Source organism: Indicator indicator, chromosome 29 (genome assembly GCF_027791375.1).
Source record: "Indicator indicator isolate 239-I01 chromosome 29, UM_Iind_1.1, whole genome shotgun sequence".
NCBI classification, from domain to species: domain Eukaryota; kingdom Metazoa; phylum Chordata; class Aves; order Piciformes; family Indicatoridae; genus Indicator; species Indicator indicator.
The window spans coordinates 10,818,732-10,835,715 of NC_072038.1; the positions used below are offsets into that span (position 1 = coordinate 10,818,732).

At 41.1% G+C, this 16,984-nt stretch overlaps 1 protein-coding gene across 1 annotated transcript in view; it reads left to right on the forward strand.

Annotated features, from left to right (window-relative positions):
• Positions 1–2,888: 2,888 nt before the first annotated feature.
• SMURF2 (SMAD specific E3 ubiquitin protein ligase 2) overlaps positions 2,889–16,984 on the forward strand; it is a 48,215-nt gene continuing 34,119 nt past the window's right edge. Inside the window, exons 1-4 of the mRNA XM_054393767.1 lie at positions 2,889–2,953; positions 3,916–3,976; positions 14,491–14,584; positions 16,835–16,943. Coding sequence (XP_054249742.1) covers positions 2,889–2,953; positions 3,916–3,976; positions 14,491–14,584; positions 16,835–16,943 — 329 coding nt within the window. The remainder of the gene's footprint in view (positions 2,954–3,915; positions 3,977–14,490; positions 14,585–16,834; positions 16,944–16,984) is intronic.

Below are 16,984 nucleotides of genomic sequence, written 5' to 3' on the forward strand. Positions count from 1 at the left end.
TTGTTCAGATTGCATCTCCATTTCCCAAAATCCCAAGATCTTGTGTATTTCCTGTGTCCCTCCTGGAAGGGCAGCTGCTGGCTTTGCAGCTGAGCTTGCAGCAGGTGGTTCCACATTGGTGTCCCCTCAGCAAGGGCAAGGTGATTGCAGTAGCTGAGTGGTTCCTGGGCTGGGGAAAAGATGTTCTGCAAATCCCCAAAGGGTTGGTCTGATTGCCTGTAGGATAGACATTGCCCTGTAGGGAAGGGTATTGTATCAGACGCCTCAGGTAGGTTTGCTACAGCTGTATAAAATGTCATTTCCCTGCACAGATTCATTTCTTGTGCTTGGCTGCTTCTTGTTTTAGGAACTTCGTACAATTTGTCTTTTTCATTCCATGTTTTAGCAATGCTGCATGCAGTCCTCTCTATATTCCAGAAGCAATCTGTGCTGCTTAGAGTATGAATGGTCTCCAGCTCTTTCCTTTATGGAGTTTATGCTCTTAATTTCTCTTATTTATTGTGCATTTTACTTGTTTCCTGCCTGAAACCAGCAAAGACAGCCTGTTTTGAGTGTTGTATCAATATTGCTATTGATACAGACATTAGCAGGGATCTTCAGTTTACCTTACAAGCAGGCAAATACAGTTTAGATTTTGTTTTGCAATAGGAGTAGCAGAAGATGACCATAGGGTGGTGTGGAACCTCCTCAGAGTAAATGGCCTTTGTGTGTTGAATCACAGTTTCTGGCTGGCCTTCCACATCAGTCCCAGGTGGAGGAGTCCAGGTGTGTTTCCTCCACTGCTCAGCATGAATTAACAAAGCCATATTTGAATGCTAGAGGTGAATAAGGAGCTCCACAGCCGCCTGAAAAAGGAAAAGAAGAGAGTAATTAGTGCATATTTTTTGTTAGGAGAGTGGATGCATTCTTGTATTTTTGTTGGTTGTGTTGAGTTTTAAAACATTAGGAAGAGTAGAAGTGTCTAAACAGATCTAATGTGGGGGTGTTTCTGTGATCATGGGGAGCTTTTCAGAGTGCAGTAGGAATTCTGGGCAGTGCATAAAACCTGAAAAGAATGAGCCTACTTTTTTATTTTGCAGCTATGTTACTGATTTGTGTAATCTAGAATGTAAAAACTTTAGTTCTGGTACATTTTGTTTAGGAGATAAAAAAATCTCATACACGAATCGCTTTTTCATACCTTTCCTAGATTATCTGTAGGCAGGTTTAAAACAACCCAAAACATAAACAAATAAAAAAACCCTCCAATATTCCACATATTTTCTGTGTTGCCCCTACCCTTTTAAGCTGCTGTCCAGGCAGATATTTATAAACAGAATGTAATGCAACTTCTTTTGCATGAACAAAGCCCCGGGGAAAATGAGGAAATGATTTAGTGTGTGTGAGACATTTCATACTTCGCTTCACTGTGATTTATCTTTGAAAGAGCTGTAGAGCCCTGCCTCAAAACTGGAATACATTCACTGAGAGCTTATATTACCTTTGTTTAAAGTGGTCAAACCTCTGCTGCTGGAACTTAGAAATTCATGGACAGAATGACTGAAACAGCAAATATGACTTGGAAAAAAGTGGTTATTGGATAAACTGGTATGAGCCCAGCAGCTGTGGATAAATTGATTTTGCTGTTGCTTTAAATATGTGACATGTTGGTATTTTGACAGAGTAAGAAAAAACAAGGATATTACAATGTAATTTACTGCGTTGGGCTTAGTAAATAGTGTTATGTTTCTACGACTGAGGCAGAACAGGATGGTTTAGATGTGTCTGATAAACAGGACGAGGTCTAGTCTGACAGCTGACAACAATAGCTTTTGCTCAAAGTCAGGTGTACTAAATTAGCAAATCTATTACAAGGATGCAGGAGAAATCTCACAGAAGACAGCCTTGTAGGCACAAGTGTTGCCAAATGGGAAATGATTCATCGTCTCTGAATGGGATGAGCACTGAGCAGAAGCAGTTTAAACCTCAGACTACTTTGGCTCATAAACCACCAAATATGTGATTAACACTTTATAATCTCCAGTGCTGTGTTTTTTTTTTTGTCTCCTGAACAGCAGTCTACATCTAGGATCAAAATATATCAGATTTGCTTGTTTGTTCCATTTTTCTCTTTGGTAATCCTGAATCTGTTTAGGTACTGTTAGTGACTTTCAGCTAAGTCATAAAATGTTTGCATGCATCCTAAAAGCACTCCCATCTCATGACCCTTGGGCACCACCACCTTGTAGCAGATGGCTGGAGTGCAAGCATGACACGAGTGACACTGGCAGGACTTGGCAAACTGACTTAGTATTATTTATTTGCTTACATTTAGTGAAAATAAATGATTAGCTGGAGATGTAGTTTAATGTTGTTTGCCAGTTCCAAGGCCATCACTGTTTGATTAGTGATTTTAGGTAGTGGCAGTATCAAAATCATGCTCCTCATAAACTCTTAAGTTTTATTTATTAGGGAGTAATTAAAAAACCCCAACAAACTCGAATATTTCTAGTTACATATTTGAAATGCCAGAACTGACTTTGTCTTCTCCCATAACAAATGCTGTCTTAGCTGCTCTCCTGTTTTGTTGTCACCTTAGCTGCTCTCCTGGTTTAGGAATTGTTTCTTACAAAGCAGCTGACAACTCTTTTGTTAGTGTTGGTGAAATGAATATTTGCAGCATTTTGCTGAAGAGTGGCATGGGAATTATTCATGAAGGGTGAACGATGTGCACGCTTTTTCACCGTCTTTCTTTGTGTGTGCGTGCGTTTGGGTTTGGGTTTTTTCCTTTATCCCCCTCACAGAAAAGTCCCAGCAGTAGCAGTGTTCCCCTAGGATCATGTCTGTAGCAGAGGCAGAATTTGGAGACTTCAACAGGAAGTCAAGTGTGTGACTGTGTCCCGACAGAGATGGTAGCGATCCTGCAGTCTGGAAAGCTGCGGATATCTGCAATTCCTGATACCCAGGAGTCTGGGTTAGTTGCAGGTGCCTCTTGTCCGAAGGCCTCTTTAGAATTCAGGGCATTTTTGTCTGGTTGGTAATTAGATCATGAATTTCTTTTGTTGTTGCCTCTCCTATAGATCATTCAGAGGGTGGAGAGTTTTACTGCAGTGAAACAAATCTGAGGGCTCTGCTTCTTGTTAGCGTGTTTTTGCCCCAGCGCATTTTCAGAGGTGCATGAAATACACCAGACAGAACAGAGCTATAATTTGTTTCTTCTGTTAGCTTTTTTTTTTTTTTTCCACTTACCCCCTATCAGAACCAGCTCAGAAATACAGGGGCACATTCCCATGTTACCTTTTCTAGTTACCCATCCTCAGAGGAAGAATTCTGTGCTCTGAGTATTGTGCAGGTTGATAATGTTGGACTAATCCTTTCTGCCTAAAATGGGTCTTGGTTAAAAACTAGCTGCTGGGATTTCAGACAAGTCTTTAAGGACTGAGGTAAGACTTTAGCTGTGCTAGTGACTTTTTAGGGTTTCAAATAAGAATCTCCCCTTTGCCTGAGCTCTTAAATGCTGTTTTACTTCTGTATTTCAGAGGCAATTGAGTTAATGTTTGTAATGGCTTCATTCGATGACACTTGTATGTAATAACCGTCTCTGTGGGTTTGAGATTAGTTAATATTGGTAATGTTACTTAAAAGTTTGTGGTGGTTTTTTGTTTTGTTTTTTTGTTTTGGTTTTAATGGGAATCAAGTTTTAATACTGCAGGAATATAAAGATCATCCAGCAACAATAACAGCAAATCTTTCGTGGATTTCTGATTCCCACCCTGATTTTTGTTTACTGGAGCACAATTTTATGTGTACTGCAAATGTCAGAAACAGAAGTGATAACTTTGAAATTGTTCTGAAAGCCAGTCTTTGACAGTTGACTTTCATCTGTGCTAGTAGCTGTTAATTTAAAGCTACGTTGTTTCCTCCCCCACTGCCCAGCATGCTCTTCGGTCTTCGCAAGTGGTTTATGTTTGATGGTTTTTCAGATGTTGGAAAATGGGTGAGATGTGAGGGTTAGGTCATTTTGGAGTAGGGTGGAGAAGTGAATTGGAATTTCTAGTGTATGAAAGTTATGCATTAGAGACATCCTGGCTGGTCTGAGAGGCTCCATCCACACTAAACCAGGAAATGCAAATATTCGCAATAGCCTTTGTTTTCTTCAAGTTTCCCATGTGTTACTTCTGCTTCTTTTTCCACTCTTTGAGGCTCAGACTGAAGTCCTAATTTACCCTGATGGGGATAGTTTAATCCTGTATCATTCAGATTTAATTTTCATATTTGGTATATAGCTAAAAAATATCAAAACGAACTTAAGGGTTTGCAGCTCCATATTCAGTTTCACTGGTTCATACCTGAATCTCCTTACAAGAGACTTCATGGCAGGATTTGAAATGCCTCGGGAGGGTTGCTGCCTTTGGTGTAAAAGTAGCCTAATTTCTTTCCTTCACCTCTTGACAGGCATGTCAAATAAAGGGGATGCATGAATAGGGCTGGTGATGTGTGTGGCAGTAAGCCCATCACTGAATGAATCTAGGAAATGGGAATGCTTGAGTCACTTGAAGGAAGAATTCAGTGCTGGGGGGGAGGTGTTTTGTTTTACTTTTGGCTTGGAGTGGAATAAGGGAGGAGAAGTGGAAAGGGAAACCTTTTGTTTACAGTAAAACAATACTGTGAAGTAGACATCGTGATGTTAAAACAGGAGTCTAAACAGGGCCAATCTGGGCAGACTCCATCTGGCTGTGTCCAGCAGCCATTCAGACATCCCCAGCACAGACTGCTGGAGTCTTGAGTCGCTGTCGCCTTGTCTTCCCCTTATGGGTTTTTTAAATAGCCTTGGAGACTTTGTCCTGGAATTTTATTATTGCAGGAGATGAATGAGTTATTGGCTTAACTATTTCTATTCAGTGATGCAATACATCTTTATTAATGTTTCCTCCATGATAAATGTGTGATGTTTTACTTGTGAATGTTAATCTCCCTGAGTTAGATTCCATGCAAGTAATACGGGTCTAGAATTATAAATCCAGTCACAGCACAACCTGCTCTTACAGGCTGAATTTAGTACAGTAAATCTGTTGGAAGGAAAAATGTTCTGTTATGATGTTAGTTTCTGGCAGTATTTGCAGTGATTTAAAGTACATTGCATTCTAAGGGCATTTTTCACTTCTGGGTAATCCATTTTGCAGTTTGGTGTTTGAATGCAGGTTATTGTGGATTTGTTTGTTTAGTCCCAGAGGAATAATTCTGGGTTGTTGAGACATGGATATCTAACTGACTATGCTTGTAAGCAGGTGCATGTGATCCTCTGAAATGGGTTTCATTTTACATGCAGTATATTAAGGATTTAGCATCTGGCTTGTGCTGAAGTTGAACTTGCAGAAATAGGTTTATGGGACAATTTAGAATTTCAACAATTATTAAAGGAAATTGTTGTTGAAAGTGCTTTTCTGGTACTAAAGTTATCCTAATGTGTATTCTAAAAGTTTATTTTAAAGCTTTCTGCCTTGTGTTTGGATATCAACTTAGCCATAATGCTTTTGGATATCACTTAGAAGTAGTTTTTACTTTTATTATTATTAATTATTTTTCTCCAACCTGTCAGGTTGCTCTTTAACAGTATTTTAAAAGTACATCAGTACTCCTGAATTGTTCTAACACCTATTCCTAGTAAGACAGTTAGGATTGGTGTGTGATTCTCAATTTGCTTTAAACTAAGTTTATCATTCTGAAAGAGTACTGGAAATTAGTTTCCTACCAGTATGAGGTGTGAGTGTCCATGGTAAGATAAACTGTGCCTGTTGAAGAAGCTAGCATTCACCAAGCTGAGTGGTGCAGTCAGTATTGCCAGAGGGACAGGATGTCATCCAGAGGGACCTGGGTAAGCTAGAGAAGTGGGGCCAGGTGAACCTCATGAGGTTCAACAAGGCCAAGTGCAAGGTCCTGCACCTCAGTCAGGACAATCCCCATTATCAATAGGGGCTGGAGAAGGATGTAATAGAAAGCAGCCCTGCAGGTAAAGGACTTGGGAGTTCAGGTGGGTGAGAAGCTGGACACGAGCCAACAGTGTGAGCTTGCAGCCCAGAAGGCAAATGTCATCCTGAATCAAAAGAAGTGTGGCCAGCAGATAAGCGAGGTGATTCTTTCACTCTGCTCTGGTGACATCTCACCTGGGCTACTCTGGGACCCTCAACACAAGAAGGACGTGAACCTGATGGAAAGGTCCAGAGGAGGGCCACAAAAATGATCAGAGGGCTTCAGCACCTCTGCTGCAAGGACAGACTGAGTGTTTGCATTTAATCTTATCCAGCAGAGCGTGTCTGAAATCATCGGTTTGCCTGGTGCCCTTGGGTGAACTGGGCTCTTCCGTGCATATGGTATGGCACCTTCATCTCAGCGTGTGCTGCTTCTGTGGTGGTCCCAGGAAAAGAAGAGGCTTTGAGGTGTCAAGTGATGCTTTCAGCTCACTTATGTCTTCAGAGGGATGCATATTGGGATATTCTTGCAGCACTGCATCTCAGATAAAGTACTGGGGAATGCCCTTCTTAGAGGGCAACACTTTAGAGCTCCTTAGCTTGTTTTCAGTTCCTAATGCTTTAAAGAGACTCCGAGCAGCTGTCAATAAGTGAAACAGAGCAGCCTCAAAGCAGGTGTCTGTATTTGCAAGAAAAAAGCTTTTTTCAGTGTTTTGATTCTTTGCTTCTGAGTGTGCCTTAGGAAAATAACACTCCATCCTATTTATTAAGGTGAAGGTTGTGTCTCTGAAGACCTGAAGGGTGTTAGGAGGTTATTTTGGTATGCTGATGGCAAAAAACGCTTTGTAAAAAGTTGTGGGGTTTTGTTTGTTTGGGTTTTTTGTTTGTTTGTGTGTGTTTGGTTTTTATGGTTTTGTTTTTTTCCCTGAAGTCTAGAACTGCAAAACAGAGGCAAGAGCAGGCAGTCTGCATTAAAATTAAAATATTGGGGGGCATATTTTGCTTAGAAGGCTGGAAACCTCCTTGGTATGGAGTACGTTTCCCCAGTGGAAGTGCAGGTTGCCCTCAGAAAGGTAGTGCTGCTAATCCTCCATCCTTCCAGCCATGTGCTTTTGCCACTTCCTTTGCATTAGGGCTAGGGATGGCGTGACTGCGGGCTAAGCCAAGGCAGCTCCTGGAGCCAATGGCAAGCTAATCCATCTCCCCAGAAGGTTAATTTTCTGTTAAGCCAGTTCAGCTTCCTGATCTACCTTGCATCCATATGATTGCCAGACCTGATTGGAGCAAGGAACAGCTGCAACCCTCTTTATTGTTAGGTGCAATAGGAAACCTTCCAGCTCCTGTTGATCACTGATCATGGTTGGAATTATGGTCAGCTGCTGCATTATTTCATGTTTCAATACCTTCTTTACCCTGAGCACCTGTAAAACCTCTATTGGTTAGGTTTACCTGCCTCTGCTTGTCCCTTCATGACAATAATTGATCACAGTCTGCTAAAATGCATTACCTGAAAGTAAATTCTTAGTTTATGATCCTGTTCTGTCAGTTTGTTCATTTGCATTAAAAACGCCTTTGAAAGGAAATGAAAATTGAAAGGAAATGAAAACTTAAAAAAAAAATCTTCAGGGAGATTAATTGTAAAATAAAATTTAATGTGAGTAGTTGGGATAAACAGTTTTAGTTCAAAACTTTGAGAAAGTTACTACCTCACGAGCTGTATTTGCAAGTCTGTATGGCCTTATTACAGCTCTTTGTTCCATGAATAGTTGAAGATGTCCTGTTTTATATCTTTCCATGTGGGAATTCAGGCAGGTCCAAAGAAGGAATGCAAGCATAGAAGCAGAAGTTTTTGGGTAGCATGCCAACAGTGGAAGAAAACAGTAGGAATTCGTTAGAGACGTTTAGAGTATGGAGCTCTCCTGCTGGAACCTGTGCATGGGGTGCTGTGCTTGTCTGTTGTTTTTCTGAAAGAAACCAATTTATGACGTGGAGAAACGCTCCTCATGTCATGTTCCAACACCCCACACAATCTCAGAGTCCCAGGGGCCACCATCCAACAGCGAGCAGGGGTGTGTGTGCGCCTTCATTTGTCTCCCTCCCTCGCCCTCCCCCAAGCAGGCTCATTCCAATCAGCAGTGTAATTGGAATGCAACCACAGTCTGGAGGAGGAAGGGGAATTTTTGGCAAGGAGAGGCAGAGCAGTTGGGAGCTTTATTCAGATTAAAGCATAGACGACCATTCATTATCAGTACAACACACATTAGCAACAGCACAGCATTGTGTTTCTACAGCTGGGACTTATTTTAGTGATTGTATTGTGCTGCGTATTACATGCAAACAACTGGGATCTGATCACAAAAAGCAGTGCTAATGGCTTTCATTAAAAGATGGTGTTTCTGTAGGGGGAAGAAAGTCTTGTCTTCAGAATGAACTATTGTGGTAAAAAGTGATAGGCAGCTTGTCCTTCTCAGTGCTATCCCATCTGTTGCGTATGTTCTGAAACCAGCACTTTCTCTGGGAGGAAAACCCTTGGGAAAAAAAGATGACCAACAGGAATGGTAATGTTCAAAGCATTGGTTGGGTTCAGATGGCTGAACTAGTGATGATACGTGGAAAGCCAGAAGATTAGTAAATGTAATCTTAGCTTTGGACCCAGTCCTTCCCCGTCTAAACTCAGGGCTGCCTGTTGACACAGCGTTGGGTGCTTATGGGACGAGGTGGGGATGTGTTTTCTTACTAAGTCATGTAACTGTGTTGTAAGCGTGCAGTGCTTGTGTTTCCTCCTGCACCTTCAGCTGGTGTGCTTGCTTCCAGGGACATCTATGATTGCTTTTTACGTTCTTAGCTGCCTCCCCATATCTTTTACCGATACAGGATTGACATCTCTCCAATATAGACATTACAAAATGATTTACTTAAGATAACCTAAGCAACAGTACTTTTTAATAAGAGATTTTAAACCCGATGTATTTCTGTTGTCATCATCCAAAACTGGAGGCCTGAGGAGCTCATGTTGCTGGGTGTAAACATATTTTAACCTTGTCATTTGTCATAAATCAAGAGAGACATTTTAACAGGTGGATGAGAGTGTACAACCATATAGATAACACAACACTAACCCAAACCTGTGAGGTAAAGCAGTGTCATTCCTGTTCTGTAGGTGTGAAGGAATGTGGTGACCAGTTGGCTATAAGCAGTTTGGTAGAGATTGCATAAGCAATTTGCTATAGGTTGGGCATACAAGATCAGTACCCTTAAATGTCCAAGTTCCTTACATTCCTATGACATTTTCTTAATGTTACCTTCCATAACCTTGATTCTAGGCCTGTTATCCAGCCATTGAAGGTGAACAGGGTCATCCAGGGCTCTTAGGTCATATCTAAGATGTGATTCTGCAGTCTCATGAAACTTTATCACTTTGTAGGCAGTTTGCAATGGAAAGGAATACAATGGCACTTTTCATGTTCTTCGTGTTCATAGATTCATAGAGTGGTTTACGTTGAAAGGGTCATCTAGTTCCAAACCCCCTGCCATGGCAGGGACACCTTCCACTAGCCCAGGTTGCTCAAGGCCTCACCCAACCTGGTCTTGAACACCTCCAGGGAGGGGGCATCCACAGCCTCCCTGGGCAACCTGTTCAATGTCTCACCACCCTCACTCTATAAAGATTTTTTCCTAATCTCGGGTCTAAATCTGCCCTCTTCAAAATTCAATCCATTTCCTCTCATCCTATCACTACAAGGCCTTGTAAAAAATCCCTTCCTGGCTTTCTTGTAGGACCCTTTCAGGTACTGGGAGGTCTCTCTAAGGTCTCCCTGGAGCCCTTTTTTGTTCAGGTGAAACAGCCCCAAGTCTCTCAGCCTTTCCCCATAGGGGAGGTTCTCCAGCCCTCTGACCATCTTGGTGTCAAGATCTTCCATAGCAAGCAAAGATTAAGAAGGTTCAGAAAATGCAAGAAATAGTTATTTTCTGTAAAACCACGTTTTCAATAATCATAGTCTCTTTCAAAAATTTTTTTGTGGGCTTAACTTGTTATTTTACTTCCTTCTATAAGTGCATCTAAATTTTAATAGCACATAAACTGGATTACAGGAGTTTGGAAATAATGAAATATTTTACATTTATTTGCAATAGTTAAATTGGTTTTCACTAAACCATTCTTTGTCAGTCACTGGAGTCATAAATCAGAACAAGGACGTTGGCAAACACCATGCACACAGCTCCTATTTTGGTCTGTTTGAGGTTGCTGTGTAGCAAAGCAGTCATGGAGGGAGACCAGGTAGCTTCTAATATGCTCTTTTCATGTTTCTGTGAGCTGACCTGAGTAGCATATGTTAGGATGAGATCATAGGGTGTGATGGAAAGACAGGAGATGAATGTGTAGTGTGTGAAAGCGCTGTGCGTGTTTGTCTTGGCACGTATGTATTGTTCCCTCGTATTGGAATATTAATGTGCTCTTTTCTGTAGACTACCCAGGAAGTCTGTAATAAACCATAGCAATCCCCTGACTCACTGATGCTTCCTAAGAAATACTTCTCTGCATATGTGTATAGAGGCTGTTAATGCCTTTTGATGATGCACCTACAGTACAATGCTCCCCCTTCCCTTTCTCTTTTCAAACTAATGTCAGTAAACTCAGACATTGACTCCTATTCCAGTTTCTGAAAACCTTCATTGCCAGCTGAAAGAGCTTAACTTGTTGTTGTTGAATAATAAATTAATAAAAAATGGTTTAAAACAAACATGTATCATAGGTTGGAAGGGACCTCAAAGGTCATCTATTCCCAACCTCCCTGCCACAGGCAGGGATGCCTCTCAACTAGACTCAGCTACTCAAGGCCTCATCCAACCTGGCCTTGAACACCCCCAGGTAGGAGGCATTCACAACCTCCCTGGGCAGCCTATTCTAGAGTCTCACCACCCTTGTATTGAAGAATTTCTTCCTAAGCTCCAGTCTAACCCTGCTCTCCCTCAGCTTCAAACCATTCCCCCTTCTCCTATCTCTAGACACCCTGATGAAAAGTCCCTCCACAACCTTCCTGTAGGATCCCTTCAGGTATTGGAAGGCAGCTCTTAAGATCATATAATAAAAAATAACGTTCTTCAGTGCCCTTGTGCCTCTAGAGGAGCTACTAATGGTACAGCTGTGTAGGTCTGACAATGATGTGGGTTTGGGTCCAGAACCATCAGCATTTTCACTTGGCTTTGCCAAGGAAAAGAAATCTTGCTGGGCTTTGAATCTCTAGCTCAAATTTGACATAGTATAGAGAGCTCAAAGATAATGAAGTCCCCTGAGTTTTATGAGACTCATTGCCTGGATAAAGAGGAGACCCTAAGAGTGACCTGAAATGAGAGGAAAAAAGCTTCAAGTGAGAGATCCCATGTTGTGAGACCACTATAGAGTCTGCGTGGGAGAGAGTCTGTCTAAAAGCCCTACCGGTGGGAAAAGCCTCAGCTGTAGCTTTCAGTCAACCATAAAAAATAAATCCATAGGAAACCAAACTTCCTTAGTTTTTATTCTCAAGGAACTATTAATCAGTTGGTTATCAGAATTTTCAGAATAGGTTTTAATGCAGTGTTGAAACTGTTAGAGAAGTGGAGCATAAACTCTGGTACTTTTCCCACCAGTGGGAGAAGTTTTTGTCCAAGGCAAGTCCTGATTAGAGCTCTGTGTGTGGAAGAAGATTGTTCACTCAGAATGGAGCTGGTCCTCCCAGGACTGGGCTTTTCCACCTGGGAATATCTGGCAGAGAAGGTGTTGTTAATGGAAGATTTCTCAGCATCTCTGTTTTGTTAACCTGACAAAGCCAGAGTGGGTTGACATTTGACTTTGCTTTAAATGTTGTTGCTAGAGAAGGAGATCGTGAGCCAAAAATACTCTTGTTTGTTCACTCATGGCTAATTGGTGGGGAAATGGTTATTAGCCTTATGTCTTATGTGCCCAATTTCATAAAATCGAGACTTTGGGTAAACTGTGCTGGCAGGCTTGCTTAATATTCTGAAAAGTAGTGCCTATAATTAGCTAACCTTGCAATTTCTCTCCCAAAAGATTAGTCAAACCTCTTGTTTTGGACATAATACAATTTCAGGAACATACCGAGTGGCTCACTGTGCTTTAGATGAATTTTGACTTAACTGTTGGATTTAAAGCCTTCAGCTTCACTTGACTCTTTGTTTCTTGTAACAGGTGAAATTGTGCAGATGATGATACCTTTTTGAGACATTTTAAAAAGGGGCCATCTATGTAAGCAGCTCTTTTACTTGAGGTTTTTCACCACTACATGAAAAGTGGTTGGTGAGCAGTAACCTGTTACACTTCTGGGGCAAGTGGTGTCTGTTGGCAGCTCAGGCTGAGGATAATCTTGATCTAGTAGAATCCTAAGGAACTGCAGAAGCATTTTTTTAGAAGTTTGTCTTCTTATCCATTTCCTTAAATGCCTATTAAGTTACTATCAATTTGTGTGAGTAGAGTAGACTTTAAATTGCTGGGCACATGGGAGGCTTTAGAAACTGTGGACTTTTTATGATGCCATCCTAAGGACTTCATTGAATGTTTTGAGGAGCACACATTGATGTGGTAGTCTTTCCTATGCATGCCTCAACTCCAGGTATCAGAAATACCTAAAGTGTTTCTTCTTCATTAGCATTTTACTGCTGCTGACTGTTTACTGTGGAATCACTGGGTGAAAAATCCCTTAAACAGAGCTCTGCTTTAGGATTACCATTATGCCTCTTGACTGGAGAAAAATATTTTTCTTACCTTTAGCATCTTTAAAAGAATCCCAACTAATAACAACCTGGAACCAGGCAATTTATTTTTATTTTCAGGTTCACAGTATGGTTATTAGCACCCCTTGCATCAAATTAATCTGCTGAAGCTTTCCTGGGAGCTTGTATCTATCTTTCCTGGGGTGTAGGTCAGCGTGCAAGGCGTTGTTTAATGACTACCTGTGGCCATTAATAGGTGTCCCCTTCTGTTTTATGGAGGACCAAAGCTTGTAAGACCTGAGTAGCATTTTTAGCTAGGCTTTACAAAGCTGAATTCCTGTGGAAAGCAGTTTAATTGAAATCAGTGTCCTTATGAACATAAAAATGGGGAAGACATTAATTCCATTGGTTTAGAGTAATTTTGTGCCAGCCAGGTTGGATGGGGCTTTGAGCAACCTGGTCTAGTGGGAGGTGTCCCTGCCTGTGGCAGTGGATTTGGAACTAGATGACCTTTAAGGTTCCTTCCAGCCCAAACCCTTCTATGCAGATCTCTGTAGGGTGGTGCTTCTTTGCCCTGACTCTGGAAATTTCCGTGAGGGTGCTCATGGATCACCTCCACTTACGCTGTTTTCAGCAGATAATGTGAAAGGAATTGGAGAATCAGCAGCCCAGCAGGATCAGTTGGAGGATATTCTATGGAGGAGGGCATGACCACTTTGTTTTGGTTCTAGATGGTGTCTGTGGGATGTGGTTATTGGATGTACTTTTATGTCTTTGCTTTTCCTGGTTGTAATAAATATTGGGGATGTCACAGAAAGAACACCCGAGGGAATAATTTACTGAGGAGTGTTCTGCAGCATTGCTTCCAACCAAATACCTCGTTTTCTTTTTTACGTTTGTTTTTTTTTTTTTGTGCTAGCTGTGGGAATTTATGCTTCCACTCAAGACCAAGAATCCTTTCACATTATCAGTAAATATTTTAATATTTCATAGGGGAATCTAACATTCCCTGCTTACTATACCTGAGCTAATAGATAAGCACATGTGATTGAACAGTGGGTACATTCTATGAGGAGAAGTACCTTGGCTTCTTTATAGGAGAGTTCTCCTCTTTTACTGTTTATTTTAAATGTTTGTTTTATTTATTTGCTCTATACTCATGTGAGGTTGTTTGTTTTTCCCTTTGGTATTTGACTTGACAAATGCAAGTGTTCCTCCCTTTTTAATTTAAACCAGAAAAAAAAAAAAAAAGAGCCAGAAATAATTATCAGTTTCTACAAATAAAACATATCAATAAAACAGATCTTTGGCTTTAGGAGTTAGTCTGCTCCACCCAAATGTTTTTCAGGTAAAAGCTTTTATTTAGTTATCACATAGGATAACAGAAAAGCCTGGACTGCCTAATGCACTCTTTGTTTTGGTTTTTCATGGTGAAGGAAGCTTTGCTGCTCTGTAGAACTGACATCAGGCCCTGGCCATGTAACACCCCTGATTTTATTAGCACAAATGTTTGTGCCACTGTGTGATGAGTGAGAACTGGTCTAGTTCCCTTACTAGGTAAACAGAGAGTTGGCAAAACCATTGAGGGGAAAAAAAAAAAGACAACTGTACATAAAACTCTTGCCTGAGAAAACCTCCACCATATCACTACCACTGTAATCTGCCTGCAGGTGAATTGCCAAAAGATGACACTTCTGGCTCAGTTTTCAAGAGGTATTTCACAACCCAACATAAATGCTGTTGTAGCACAGTTCAGTTATGTTCATTCATTTCATTTTGAGCAGGATTTTCTGGAATGCTGGACAGGTAAGACAACTGTTTGTTTTTTTTTAAGTTGAGAATCAGCATCTTAATTTCGTATTTCTCTTTTTTTTTTTTTTTCCTTACAGTACTGTGTGCAAAAAACTTGGTGAAAAAGGATTTTTTCCGTAAGTAGATGTTAAAGTTTTATAGACATGGGATAAATCTTACGCAGGTTCTGGACCACCAGTGTCTTCACATCATTCTTGTGTGGACATATTTGCATTAAGGGGGCTGGAGGCTTTGATTTTTCACATTTGTTTCAGGGCTTCTCATTTTTTTAGTGTCATAGATTCATAATAAAATCACTGACACTCTATTTTTTGATGAGACTGGGAAATAAATGTACTTTTTCAGGCACATTACATCTTAAATGCAATTAGTGCTGTATTTATTAAAATGTTTTCCCAATCAGAACTTTTTGTCCAGCAAACAGGTGTACATGCTAATTACTAATCCTGACATAATAGTTAGTTACTCTGGAATTACATTTTAATTATTTTTAATAATGTTGTGAAAGAAGAGGGGTGGATGAAGGAGGCAGAAAGGAATGTCACTGGCTGTGGGAGGCCAATAACAGATCACACACAGATCACCTGCCTACTACCTCCCCAGATGGCAGTAGGAAGAATTGGAAAGCTCAGACCTGAACTTTGGAAACAGCTTGGAAAAATGGATGCTGCAGAATTATGTTGTCACTTTTGACAAGTCCTAAACTTGTTTTGTATCTGGGAGTTTGTATTGATTGCAAGTTTTCTGGTGTTTAGCAGTTTAATAACATCTAAAAAGATGGGGAAGGTCTACTTACAAAGGTGTGTGAGGCTTGGACAAGGGACAATGCTGTTAAACTAGAGCAGGGCAGAAATAGGTTGGACATTAGGAAGAAGTTCTTTACTATGATGGTGGTGGGACACTGGAACAGATTGCCCAGGGAGGTGGTAGATTTCTCATCCCTGGAGACATTCAAGTTCAGGCTTGATGGGGCTCTGAGCAACCTGATCTAATTGGGGATGTTCCTCCTTACTGCAGGAGGGTTGGACAAGATGACTTCTAGAGGTCCCTTCTAACCCAGTGCATTCTGTGATTCTAAAATCCCCTCAAGACCTGAAATCTGTGGTGCATTTCTGTACTGAAGCTCAAATCTCACAAGGTTCTGTTCCTCCCCTTCCCCATGTGCTTTGCCTTTGTCCCCACATGCTTTGTGCTGGGCCACTTTGCTGCTTGACTGATTCCATCATGAATCACCTGAGGGAGCAGAACTGGAACAAAACGTGAGCTAAAGAAGATGTGAATAATGTTTTGCCACCTTCAGTTCCTTCAGCTGACTCATTGGGCGCTGGGATGAGGGAAGAAATTAGTATGAGGGGAAAAGGGGTGGGACCACATGGCTTAGGGGCACTGGTGGTGGGACCATCCATTTTGGTAGCAGTTAATAGGGTGGTTGGAATAGCAGTTACAATTCAGTTAATTGTAGGCTGCTTTTGTCCTGCTTCTTTGCCATCCTACAGCCCAGCACCATCTTTGTACTGACTTCTCTTGTCAGCTGAGCCTATGTTGAGTGGTTTTGAGGTACAGAGCTAACAGAAAATGAAATCAATAGCTAAGACAAAACAAAGTGGAGCTCAAAAGCAAGAATAATCTGCAACAGGTGGTTTCCTGTACTACAGTAACAACCTAACCCATGATTATAATTAATCTGAAATACAGAAAAAAAGTAAGTCTGTTTTTTCTGCCTCTAGCTGAATTCTTTGTATACTGAGAATTTACTCGGTCCTGAAAAAGGAAGATTAAATTAAGATATTTTTCCCCAAAAAAATCTTTGACTTACACAACTTTTTCTTTGTCTATCTCAGTGCAATAAATTGCTGATTGAGCTATTTCCTCTGCTTGTTGTGCCATGTTATTCCCATTCATTAAATATGGCTCTCGTGGGTTAATAAAAGGCAACTGCAAATAAAAAAACCCTGCATTGATATAGGACTTGAAAGCAGCCTGATCCATTTGCTGGTTCTCAAACGATCACAGAATGTTAGGGGTTGGGAGAGATCTGAAAAGACTCCAACCCCTCTGTCAGAGCAGAATCACCTAGAGCAGGTCACACAGGAACACATCAGGCAGGTTTGGAATGTCTTCAGAGAAGGAAACTCCACAACCGCCACAGCCTGCTTCGGGGCTCTGTCACCCTCACAGTGAAGAAGGTTTTCCTTAAGTTCCTGTGGCACCTCCTCTGCTCCAGCTTGCCCCCATTGCCCCTTGTCCAATCATTGCACATCACTGAGCAGAGTCTGGCTCCATATTCCCAACACTTATCCCTTGTGTATTCATAAACATGAAGAAATCAATCAGGGTTGTTTGTTTTTTCTTTTTCTCCTCTTTAGGACTTCCTGATCCATTTGCTAAGGTTGTGGTGGATGGATCTGGCCAGTGCCATTCTACAGATACTGTGAAGAATACACTTGACCCAAAATGGAATCAGCATTATGACCTGTAGGTGGTAACAGTGATAACCAAAGGTTTGAAGTGAAATC